Raw genomic sequence first — 12,201 nt, 5'->3', positions numbered from 1 at the left:
GAAGTACACAACGTATACGAAGTACATGAAGTACACAAAGTACTAGAAGTACTAGAAGTACTAAAGTACACGAAGTACACAACGTATACGAAGTACATGAAGTACACAAAGTACTAGAAGTACTAGAAGTACTAAAGTACACGAAGTACACAACGTATACGAAGTACTAGAAGTACAGAGACCACACAGAGTACACAGTATTAGAGTGGAGAAGTACCAGAAAACACAGTATTTGTTTATCGCTGTATGCAGTACTTTGATAGTGAGGTACTTCAATCTGGAGCTCTGGCGCCCTCTACTGGAGCCTCTCCTCCATCACAGCCGACCTCCATCTTCATCACGGTTTCTCTCTTTCACACTCAGGTTCCCTTTAAACCAAACGTGTCAAACTCACGGCCCGCGGGCCACATCCGGCCCGGCGTGTAACTATATCCGGCCATCAGATCATTTCTATATTATTGTTATTAATGACCCGGCGACATGAAGCGCTGCAGTAAACTACAGATCCCATAATGCAGCGCTTCAGCTGCCTTCTTCAAGTCTAGTTTATGATGCTGCAAGTTATTATGAAGCTGGTCCTCACGGATGCCAAGTAATGTTGAACCATATCGTTACAACGGTGTTCACAAATACTCACTTTGCTGATAAACTGAGTTCTCACGGACCTTTGGTGACTTTGACGAACAAGAAAAGAATTTTACCGTCTATGTGGAAACTTCACCTGTGCAGATTCAGATGGAGCTGATTGAGCTGCAGTGTAATGACTGAAGGTAAAGTAGGACACTGCAGGACCCGCACAGTTTATTCACTCCATTCCCACAGAAATGTCCCAGCTCCGTCCACATGAGGCTCGAACCTTGTTTATGTTTGGTAGCACAAAACTTAGTGAGAAGCTGTTTTCAGTGATGAAGACTAACAAAACAGCACACAGGAGTCGTCTCACTGGTGAGAACCTACAGTCCATCCTGAGAATCTCCACAACACAGAACCTCACAACAAATATAAACGAACTTGTTGACAAAAACAGATGCAGCTCTGATAAAATGACTGAAGAGCAAAGACTGAATGATTTGATTTGTTATTGCTGAAAAACACAAATTTTATTTATATTTCCAGGTTTTGTTATGCAGCATGTGCATTTACGATTCGTATAATAAAATTTGTATAATTTTGACAGGATATATTTTTATGGAGAGTAAAATCTTTTGGGATATTTAAAATTTAACTTTATTTTTTATATAAAATGACAAAAGATTAAAGAAATTTGAATGTTTGTTCTTTTAACGTTTACTTTATTTCTAACTTGTATAATTTAGACAGGATATATTTTTATAGAGAGCAAAATAGTATAAGTTATTTAAGGTTTATGTTAAAAAAAGTTAAGTTTTAAAAGTTTTAGTGTGTTCAATAAATGTTTAAGTCGCGGGCCGAACAGGATAAAGTGTGTTTTGGATTTTGGCCCCTTGTGCAATTGAGTTTGACACCCCTGCTTTAAAGAGTACCTGTACCTTCTTACATTAAAGAGGTACCACAGTACAACAGTGTACACAGCAACACAGGGATGAAGAAGGTTTTACAGTAACCCACAGACATCACAGCCTTTTCACTTTCTGCGTGTCACACGTGAAATAAAATAAATCTGATATAGAAGAAGTTTAATGGTCAAACAGAATGGACGTCAGTGTTTTTCAGAACAGAATCTACTTTTCCTGATTAAATCTTCAATATAGTTTTTTATGAAAAGATAAAAACTTCAACTGGTCACTACAGTAATAAATCACCTGATGAGCCAAGAAGTCTGCAGCTGCATTTATTCAAATCTGACCTGACTCCAAAGCTGTTAGAGACACATTCACTTTACTAACTGAGAAGAAAACGCAGCGTGAAGGAGGAAAATCAGCTGTTAGTGTTTGGACAGGTGAGTTCCCAGTTGGTGCCAGTGTACAAGACGGCCTCCACCGCTGTGGCCCCTGAAACCAAACTAAACGTGTATGTGTTTAAGTAGGGCTTCGTGTCTGGTTTCTGTTGTGCTGGTTCAGTCCAGCTTTGGCCCCCAGCCCTCCTGGAAAGGAGGAATTAAGGAATTTGCTGACAGCAGCGCCGCACTTCAATTAACCTTCAGACGCCTTCAATTTCACTCAACAAAAGCTTTTTAAAAAGAAGAAGAACGATCCAGCAGGGAGGTGTTAAATCTTCTTTATGACTGGAGCAGGTTTCTCCACGTCCAACTCCGTCTCCCTGAAAACATCCATTTCTGTGCAGGGAAACTACAAAAGCTCTGCAGGGAACATATAGTAACAGGGAACATTTAGTAACAGGGAACATATAGTAACAGGGAACATTTAGTAACAGGGAACATATAGTAACAGGGAACATTCAGTAACAGGGAACATTCAGTAACAGGGAACATTCAGTAACAGGGAACATATAGTAACAGGGAACATATAGTAACAGGGAACATATAGTAACAGGGAACATATAGTAACAGGGAACATATAGTAACAGGGAACATATAGTAACAGGGAACATTCAGTAACAGGGAACATATAGTAACAGGGAACATATAGTAACAGGGAACATTTAGTAACAGGGAACATATAGTAACAGGGAACATATAGTAACAGGGAACATATAGTAACAGGGAACATATAGTAACAGGGAACATTTAGTAACAGGGAACATTTAGTAACAGGGAACATATAGTAACAGGGAACATAGTAACAGGGAACATATAGTAACAGGGAACATATAGTAACAGGGAACATTCAGTAACAGGGAACATTCAGTAACAGGGAACATTCAGTAACAGGGAACATTTAGTAACAGGGAACATTCAGTAACAGGGAACATTCAGTAACAGGGAACATATAGTAACAGGGAACATTCAGTAACAGGGAACATTCAGTAACAGGGAACAGAACAGGGAACATATAGTAACAGGGAACATATAGTAACAGGGAACATATAGTAACAGGGAACATATAGTAACAGGGAACATTTAGTAACAGGGAACATTTAGTAACAGGGAACATTCAGTAACAGGGAACATATAGTAACAGGGAACATTCAGTAACAGGGAACATTCAGTAACAGGGAACATTCAGTAACAGGGAACATATAGTAACAGGGAACATTCAGTAACAGTTCCCTTTTTAGGCTCCAACTCTCATGTCTTAGGTTATTTTATTAAATTACATTAACTGGTTATATTTGAAATATATAATAATAATAATAATAATAATAATAATAATAATAATAATAATAATAATAATACCGAGGAGGAGTAGAACAACACTAACAGACCAGAACCACACGCATGACGCTGACATGGCCACTGTCATAAACAGCCAACGGGACGTTTTGTTCTATTGCAGCTCATTTTCTGTTCTGTTATTTCCATGGGTCTCCTAAAGGTAAACTGGTCCCAGACAAGGAAACCATGGTGAGAAACTGGGAGGACCAGCCTGGAGGACCTGAGTCCGGGTGGTGCTTTGAACTTATTGTACTTGTGTGGTGGAACTCCTGAAGTCCTCTCTTGTCATCTGAGGAAGGTTTCTCTGCTGGAAGTTTGTCTGACAAACTGGATCTTTAGCAGATCAGAAAACTGCTTTGAACCTGTTTTTAGATTTTACTCATTCACTTTAATGTCTGTCTTATATCTTATCTAGATCAAGCAGGAGCATTCAATTTCACTAAAATGCTAAAGAACAAGACGTTTGGGTTTTGACTCCCTGACTTCGTCATCATTGTCTCTGGGAGCCAATTTCTTTTCTGCTAATCCGTTAATCTCTTCATTTTCTCCCCTCTATTTATCTGACTCTTTGATTAGAAGCTTTAAACAGTGAGTTTGTCTCAATCCACACAGCAGCAAAGGTCAAAGGTGACAGTGAGGAAGCAATTATTCCTCGAGGTCTTCGACTAACGTCACTGTTATTTTCTAGTTTGTCCATCGTGTTATTTACAGTAAATTTCTGCAGCAGGTGTAAACTGAGGGGGAGACCCGGTGTTCACTAATCAATCCAACTCAATCAAACTTAAAAACATCCCGACTGTTTTTCTGCCTTTTCTTCATTTCATTTCTGCTTTTGTTTGTTCTTATTTAAGCTTTTACATTTCATTGTTTGGTCCTAATGTTGTACGTGTGTCTTGTTGCCCCTTAATGGCCTGTGAGTGAAACAAGCTGGAGCTCCCAGCATGGTTTTTAGGTGGTGTGTGGCACTAATGACCCCTCATACGTCAGAGACCACCGCACTACAGCAAACACACGGATCTGCAGCAGCAGTTCTCTCTCAGTCTCTCTCTTTATCCTCTCTGCTCGTCAGTCGGAGTCTGGATGGTCATAGTGTTGTGATCCATCGTTCTTTACTGGATCAATAACGGTCTTCAGAGCCAGGATGAAGCTTCTCTGCAGTGGATCGATCATCTCTCTCCTGGTCCTCTCCTTTCTCCCAGGTGAGAGATTTTCAACTTCGCTTAAACACTGACAAAACTTCATGTCAGGAGAGGAAAAAATGAGACATTTGACGTGAAGACGTTGAGCTCATTTTATTTTTGCACAGCTGTTTTTAAAACAGATGACGTCATAACGTTCAGATTTTAAACTAAAAACCAAATCACTGATCTGTTCGAACTAAATGTGATCTGTTTTACAGGAACAGATAAGCTTCACTGTAACTATCAATGACATCTGAATCCTTTCTTCAATCCTTAATTAACAGTTTGAGTCATTTGTTTGTAGAGTTTTTTATCCCGTAGGTTTAAGAAAAGCAACAAATCATAGAAACTGGAAATGGAGAAATCAAGAAAAACTTAAATAATAAAAAAAAATAATTTAAAAAATGATTTTAATTATCAGCTTATGTGTTTTATCTGAAACCATTGTGTCCAACATTTGGTAAATTTACTGAAGTCAATGGGGGTTTCAGGTTTAATAAGTCTGAGTGATAAGGAGAGGAGGGGGCGGCTGTCAGTCACACTAAGAACTCTAATCCATCCAGATAAAAGACGGAGGAACCTCCAGAGATCAAACAGTAGAAGATACAATAATCCAAAACGCAGCTCGATATTTTACCAGACTGTTACCACTTCATCCACTATTTAATCAAATCTGATGTGGACAGCTGGTTTCATCATGTACCTGAAGCTCCATCTTTTCTGATCCAGTGGATTAATGTGACGTTTTTTTAAAGATAACACTGATCAGTTCGGTTGTTCACTCATTAAATAATTGAGTGATTCCAAATGCAGAAATCATTGAGTCATTGAGAACATTTCAACAGCTCCAAGTCAAAACTACTTCCAGCAGCACTCGTCTATTGTGCATTTGTGTTTTCAGTGTGGTAGAAAATACTTGGACCTGACGTCCCTTCCTTCGGAAAGTAACATTACGTCACGTTCAACAGTTTCACCTGTTCAGAAACGTCTCTGTAGTTAAATCGAATCTCTTAGTTTCAACATCTGATCTTTTGTCTTTGTACCATTTCTGGATGGTTTTAAAATGTCTGCAAACTGCAATCCTGTTTTTATTGATTTATATGGGAATTAGTCTGTACGTTCATTTCCTGTGGACGTACACACTGAAAAGTCTTCACACTAGTTTACGTCACAGAGGTTTGATTTTATCCCACAAATACAAAAACACAGAAATGCAAACAGCTTAGATCAAATTGACTGAACGTCTGTCTGACTCACATGATTCTGAGCGTCTGTGCACCAGTCTGAAAGGACTCACTCATGACAGTGGTGATGAAGGTGAAGATGATGCTGGTGCACGTGTGCTACATTATGTGTGTGAGAGCCAGCTGGCACCTCTCAGAGCTGCGAGTTTTAACTCCTCAGATCAGTGCTGCTGACTCATGAGCTCACCGAACCACGAAGAACAGGGACAATAAGAGGAGCAGCCACAGGTAGAGCTACTGAAAGATCTCTGCTGCATCATGCTGTTCATTGAATACAGAGATCAGTAAAACCGTCTCATTAGAAGTAAAAGTACTGCAGTAAGAATCCCAAGTACAGAAGTAGAAACGTTTACATAGAGATATATATATTTACAGCGTACATCAGTGTTCACTTCACGTTCACTTCACTTCAGGCTTCGTCCCCTGCTGAAAATATCATCCTGCTGTGCTGCTGTGTGCCAGATTTGAGGGACTAGTGGTCTTTAGGGATCTTCTAGTTCTGGTTCTGGTGTGTCTTAATGCACTTTTCATGATTTTAGTATGTTACAGTACTGGGGGAGGTTTCAGATGTACATGTTAGCACTCAGCTGCACCACCTCCATCAGAGTCCTTAGGTTCAGCCAGGGATGAGGTGCTGTTAGGTCAGTTCGAGTGAACCTTTGACCTTCAGTCTAACGCTCTTCACCACCACCTTCATCAAAGCACCAAATAAGGGAACATGTGGAAGCACGGTTCTCATCCCTCTGGTACGGTTCCACGTGTTTCACAGAGGGGCACTGCAGCTGTTCCCAACACCTCACCAAGACTCTTTATGTCGGGTTTCTTTCATTTATCACCGGTCTGTATCAACAGTGTCACATCTAATGGAAATCTGGGCTGTAGTTGTTCCAATCGCTTATCTAACACAAAGGTGTTTGACACAGAGAGAAACAGACTCAGCTCCTTCTGGTACCTGCAGCTTTGTCTTTGGTTGAACATGATGTTTTTTACATCTGCTGAACAAATACACACATGTAAAAACGAATCGTATTTAAACATTCTCATTGTGACATCTCCCGGAGTTCGTGTCTGTCGGACAGATTCTTCACTTCCACGTTTCCATTTTTGTACAAAGGATAGTAACACCTCCTCCATCCATGTCTCCAGTGTCACATAAAAGTTTAGTAATTTATTATTTTCTCGTTATCTGAAGGTCACTGAATTGGACAGGCTCTTGTGCACTTCCTTTTTTGTGCAAGTTCTGAACCTCTGTGTGTGTTTGTCTGTGCTGTTGTTGAGTCTCCAGAGCTGCGAACATTTAGTTCCTCTGCGCTGACAACACCACAGTCGAAGACATGATGGTTTCACTTTGAACAAACCTTCTTAAGTTAATCTGAAACCTGAACTTCTACATTAAGGCTTTTGCGTAACCCGACTGTCACTTACACTTTACTGTCAAGCTCTTTTTACAATATTAACAACTGACTTAGTGACTCTTTGACATGTTAAATACATGTTAATATTCCATCATCTCTTGCATTGCTCTTATACTCTATAGGTCTACAATGAAAAATGATGGAAGAACAAGCGCACAGGTGACAGCCAACAGAGTCTTTTACTGTGACCTTACATGATGTTTCTTTGGCGAATGAATTTCATTCCTCAGCTGCCTGAAGACGACTGACTGCAGCTGATAGTAAGGTCTTTGTCGTCAACAGGTTTTATCCTCAGTTTACAGAAATCAAGTGTTGGCTGTTCTGTTTACTGACATGGTTACTGGACTCTTTATCTACTCCAACACTGAGTACATTTATCTGATCTGAACTTTGGAATAAATAATGCCACAAGTAAGGGAAGGGACGAGGCCTGGATTAACAGAAAACTACCTAAAGAGGCATAGCACAAAGTATTAAACTAGAAAAGTAACAACAGAAACCAGGGCCGAAAGTTCAACTGAAAATCGCAGCACAAGGGCCGACAACTCACAAAACAGGTAACAGAGTCCGGAATGCCGGAGGAGGGGTCCAGAGGGTTCAGGAGAAAAGAGCCGAGGGACGAGGAGGACGGCTGGTATTAGGGCTGGTATCAGGGCTGGCAGCAACAGCTGGTAGCAGGTAGGGAGGCATTGAAAGACATTACAACCTGGCAGTGGACAGAGGACTGAGGAAAGGTTTGTAGGGAGAGGGGAACAAGGGCTGGGACAGCATGGAGAGAAGTGGCTGGTGGGTGGAGAAATGGTGGTGGAGTCCAGAGGAAGAGGGAGTGAGGAGGAAAACCTGGAGACTGGACAGGTGCCAGGCTGAAACAGTGACAAATAAAATATAAATTCCGCTCTTCATATGTGATACCATCTGTCCTCATCCAGAGGTTTTCCTCTGTCTGTTCCTCTGATCTGATCAGACATTTTATTTCTGTGGATGTACAACGTCGCCTCAGCTTAAACTACGTTTTACTGAGGGTTCATGTTAAGCTGGTTAAGGTTGTTAAGTTATTATGTGACAGAGATTGTAATTTAGCTTCTTCTTTTTTTCTGTCTCATTGGTTTTTAAACTCTCAACAGTGGACACAGTTCACTGGAGTGTGTTAATGTTTCTGTGGATTTCTACAGTACCGGCTGCAGTTTAAGTGATGTTCTGGGCTTTTGTTCTAATCGTTTTTCTAGGTACTATTCACGATGAATATCATCTATGTCTTTCTTCTAAGGATGGATACACTTGAAAAAAGAAGCATTTGTACAAAACATAAAGTTTTCTTTAATTAAGTAAAAAATAGACAACTTTTCCTCATAAGGCTTTACAATCTTCAGAACAATGAAAGACAAAGAGACAAATTTTCTAAAAAAGGAAGAAACCTAAGAAAAAGCAACAGAGGACGGAAGGTTGACCCGCTCCTCTGACCCATTCGAGTGTTTGATATAGGTTCAACCCCACATACAAGGACAGGCGTCCTGCACCTCCTTTGTCACCAATTTGCAGCTGGTGTGATACTTATATTCACCATAAACATTCAAAAACATAAGACAACGACTGTGCAAACTGCTCCGTAAAGATAGCTTCACCGTCCCGTGGCCAGTTTCTCTATAGAATGTGTTTTGGACCACACCTAAAGGATTTTTGGTGTTTGTATTCTGCTTTTTCTTGTTATTAAAACTGCCAGACACAGAAACAATGTTCTGATCCGTGCACGTGTCTCAGTAGCATCCTTTCAGTCCACCACCACCACTAAAGGAATTATCAGTCAGCGGACATTTTCTGATTAACATGTAAAACCAGAGGTGATTACCAGGTTAATTGAACTGGGAAATGTGGCTCATGTGTGTTTCTGTGGTACGAACTGAGCTGCAGGATGTACTGATGGTGATCTGAGACAGGATTACCGTGAATGCAAATTACTGCCCATAAGAAAAACAGCAGAGAAAATTACTTTATATCGACTTTAATCCTCACAGCATCCAAAGTAATACATAAAGTAGTCAAATCGACGACAGACTAACGCGTTAGTAGTGAAGAAACAACAAGAAGATGAAGCATTCTTAATAAAATCATTAATACCAACCCGACCACGAGTTGTTCACATGTCTGATTGCTCATCATCATCAGTGTTAAATGAAATATCCACCTGGTTTAATAAAGATATCTCTGTGTCTCTTTCCCAGTTTGCTTGTCCGCTCGCGGTCGCTACGCTCAGAAGCTGCTGAATGACTTGTTCTCCAACTACACCAAGGCTTTGCGGCCGGTGGAGGACACTGACAACATCATCAACGTCACCCTGCAGATCACTCTCTCCCAGATCATTGACATGGTAATCGCTCTCTGACTGCTGTTCCAGATGTTCAGCTTGTGAGTATTCATTCCTCTTCTCATGTGTCTGTAGTGAACTGTCCTTTCACCAGGATGAACGGAACCAGATCCTGACTACCTACCTGTGGGTCCGCCAGGTGTGGATGGATGCTTTTCTCACTTGGAAGAAGGAGGACTACGACGGCCTTGACACCATCCGCATTCCCAGCAGCCACGTATGGAGACCAGATATCGTCCTGTATAACAGGTAGGTGGTTTGGTTGTAGAAAACCTTTCTCGGATGCAATGCTCTATATCTCCACCTGATCTCATTATATGTGAAACCTTCTCCACCACAGTGCAGACGACGGGTTCTCCAGCTCCATGGAGACAAATGTGGTTCTCCGTAACGATGGCCAGGTGATGTGGGACCAGCCTGCCATCACCAAAAGCTCTTGCTCTGTGGATGTGGCCTTCTTTCCCTTTGATGTGCAGCAGTGTCACCTTACCTTTGGCTCCTGGACTCACAATGGAAACCAGATGGACCTGTTCAATGCCTTAGACAGCGCTGACCTGGCCGACTTTGTCCCCAATGTGGAATGGGAGGTGAGTGGTTACCTTGTTCATGTCCCTGAATTTAATTCTTTGACAAAAATCAAATCCTCCTTCTAATCAGGTTCTGGGGATGCCAGCCAAGAAGAATGTCATCCTGTACGGCTGCTGTTCAGATCCGTACCCAGACATCACCTTCACCCTCCACCTGAAGAGACGTGCTTCCTTCTACATCTTCAACCTGCTCATCCCCTGCATGATGATCTCCTTTCTGGCTCCGCTGGGATTCTACCTGCCGGCAGACTCTGGTGAAAAGGTTTCTCTGGGTGTCACAGTGCTGCTGGCTCTCACTGTGTTCCAGCTGCTGGTGGCTGAGAGCATGCCTCCCTCTGAAAGTGTCCCATTGATAGGTGAGAAGACTGGGGGGGCCTGATGTTTAAGTGTGGTGACAGTTTGTTGAGAAAGCTGTTTTTGGTTTGAGTTCTGTCAGTTGTTATAGCGTACTGTAGGACTGAGAACTGTATACCTTCCACCTTTCAAAGAGTACTTATAGCATCGAAAAAGAGCCAGTGAGTTTCAATAAGAGCCCAGCAACACCTGAATGACAGATCCTGTGAGAAAGATAATTCAACTTTTGTTGTTTAAAACATATTCCTTCTTTGTTGTTGCCAACATTTAAGAAAGTTCAAGTACATGTGGAGCATTGTGTAGCTGTGGGAACATGTACCTTCTCTTCAGAGGTTCCAGAAATCATTTCAAGTTGAGTCTGCAAATTCAGCCTGCAGCCGTCAGTTGTATCTCTTCAGCTTCAGCACAAGAATCTCAGATCAGCTTTGAAATTAATTAAGTTTAAATGAATATTCAATACGGTAAGAGATGATTTACTGTTGTTAAGGAAAAGAAAACTGTCAGGAAGGCAGGTTCATACTTGTGTGTCTGTCTGATGAATTGAACAGACACTGACGACTCCAGCAAGAAACATCCAGTTTATGTTTGTTGGCTAACAGCTGTGAAGACGAGCAGCTCGATACGTCCTGTCAGCGATTACTGAATATACAACTTAGGAATCAATGGGATCTCAGCTATCAGAGCAGATCATTAAATCCACACATTTCAGATGAGGAACCAGTTCAGTTCTTTCATCTCACTAAAGAGATACAGACAGTAAGTTGAGACTGTTTATAGAAAACCTATAGACAGGTGACAAATGAAAACAGTAGAGTTTGTCCCAAAACACTAAGAACTTTGTTGTAAGGATGCTGCAGGTTCAGATCCAGATTGATCCTGTCTCTTCCTATGAAGCTCACCGCATCCTTTTAGTCTGACTCACATCAGTCCTTGCAGAGGAGCCGTCATTTATAAAAAGAAATGACAGGAAACTGTAAATGTATTTTCCCATTTCCTTTCTCAACAGGAAAGTACTACATTGCTACCATGACGATGGTCACTGCATCAACAGCGCTCACCATCTTCATCATGAACATACACCACTGTGGCTCAGAGGCTCTTCCCGTCCCACAATGGGCCGAGCGCTTCATCCTCAAGTACCTTGCACGGATCTGCTTCGTGTACGAGGTCGGAGAGAACTGTCTTGGTGGGACTTCATCCAGGAAACAACCTCTTTCACAGGAGGAGTCTGAAGCCCAGTCAGCTACTGGGGACAACCTTAAAGGAGAAAACTGGGATGTGAATGGGCAGGCATGGGGAGGCAGCAGCGAGGAGGACGGGTCTGGGCACGATCTAAACCAGCAGACAGCCTGGAAAGAGGATCTGTTTGTGACCATCGACCATTCGGGGGAGAAGGGAGCTGCTGGAGGCTGCAACGAGCAAAGGCAGGAGTCAAACAGCTCCTCAAGAGGAGCAGAGGAGCATGTTGAGGAAAAGAAAGGTGTAGGAGGTGAAGGAGGAAGCGGAGCTGGGGGAAAGAGGAGAGAGATCTTGGTGAAAACTCTGTGTGTTTGTCAGCACCAGGGGCTGTGCAAGAACATTGAGTACATCGCCAACTCATACCAGGACCAGCGAGCCGCACAGTTGCGTATTGGGGAGTGGAGGAAGGTCGCCAAGGTCATGGATCGCTTCTTCATGTGGCTGTTTTTCATCATGGTCTTCTTCATGAGCATCCTCATCCTGGGTAAAGCCATCTGACGGAGATCCAGCTTGAAGTATCACGTCACATTAGAGAGAAGAGCGTTGGTGTGCTGATAAATTCATTT

At 41.9% G+C, this 12,201-nt stretch overlaps 1 protein-coding gene across 1 annotated transcript; it reads left to right on the top strand.

Moving 5' to 3' along the window:
* Positions 1-4,394: 4,394 nt before the first annotated feature.
* Positions 4,395-12,133, top strand: LOC113160303 (neuronal acetylcholine receptor subunit alpha-9). The gene is made up of 6 exons (XM_026357503.1): positions 4,395-4,452; positions 9,313-9,458; positions 9,550-9,704; positions 9,796-10,042; positions 10,113-10,398; positions 11,403-12,133. Exons 1-6 carry the CDS (start codon positions 4,395-4,397, stop codon positions 12,131-12,133), a joined length of 1,623 nt encoding a protein of 540 aa, XP_026213288.1.
* The last annotated feature ends 68 nt before the right edge of the window (positions 12,134-12,201 follow it).

Source organism: Anabas testudineus, chromosome 10 (assembly GCF_900324465.2).
Source record: "Anabas testudineus chromosome 10, fAnaTes1.2, whole genome shotgun sequence".
Classification (NCBI taxonomy): Eukaryota; Metazoa; Chordata; class Actinopteri; order Anabantiformes; family Anabantidae; genus Anabas; species Anabas testudineus.
Note: the sequence above shows the minus strand (reverse complement) of the source record. Positions and strands in the feature narration are given on the sequence as shown.

Bases quoted from the DNA above. Each gene is read 5' to 3' on its own strand.
- LOC113160303 (XM_026357503.1), top strand. From the start codon at position 4,395: ATGAAGCTTCTCTGCAGTGGATCGATCATCTCTCTCCTGGTCCTCTCC. The intron at 9,459-9,549 runs GTAATCGCTCTC...TCCTTTCACCAG, and splicing joins TCTCCCAGATCATTGACATG to GATGAACGGAACCAGATCCT. The intron at 9,705-9,795 runs GTAGGTGGTTTG...TCTCCACCACAG, and splicing joins GATATCGTCCTGTATAACAG to TGCAGACGACGGGTTCTCCA.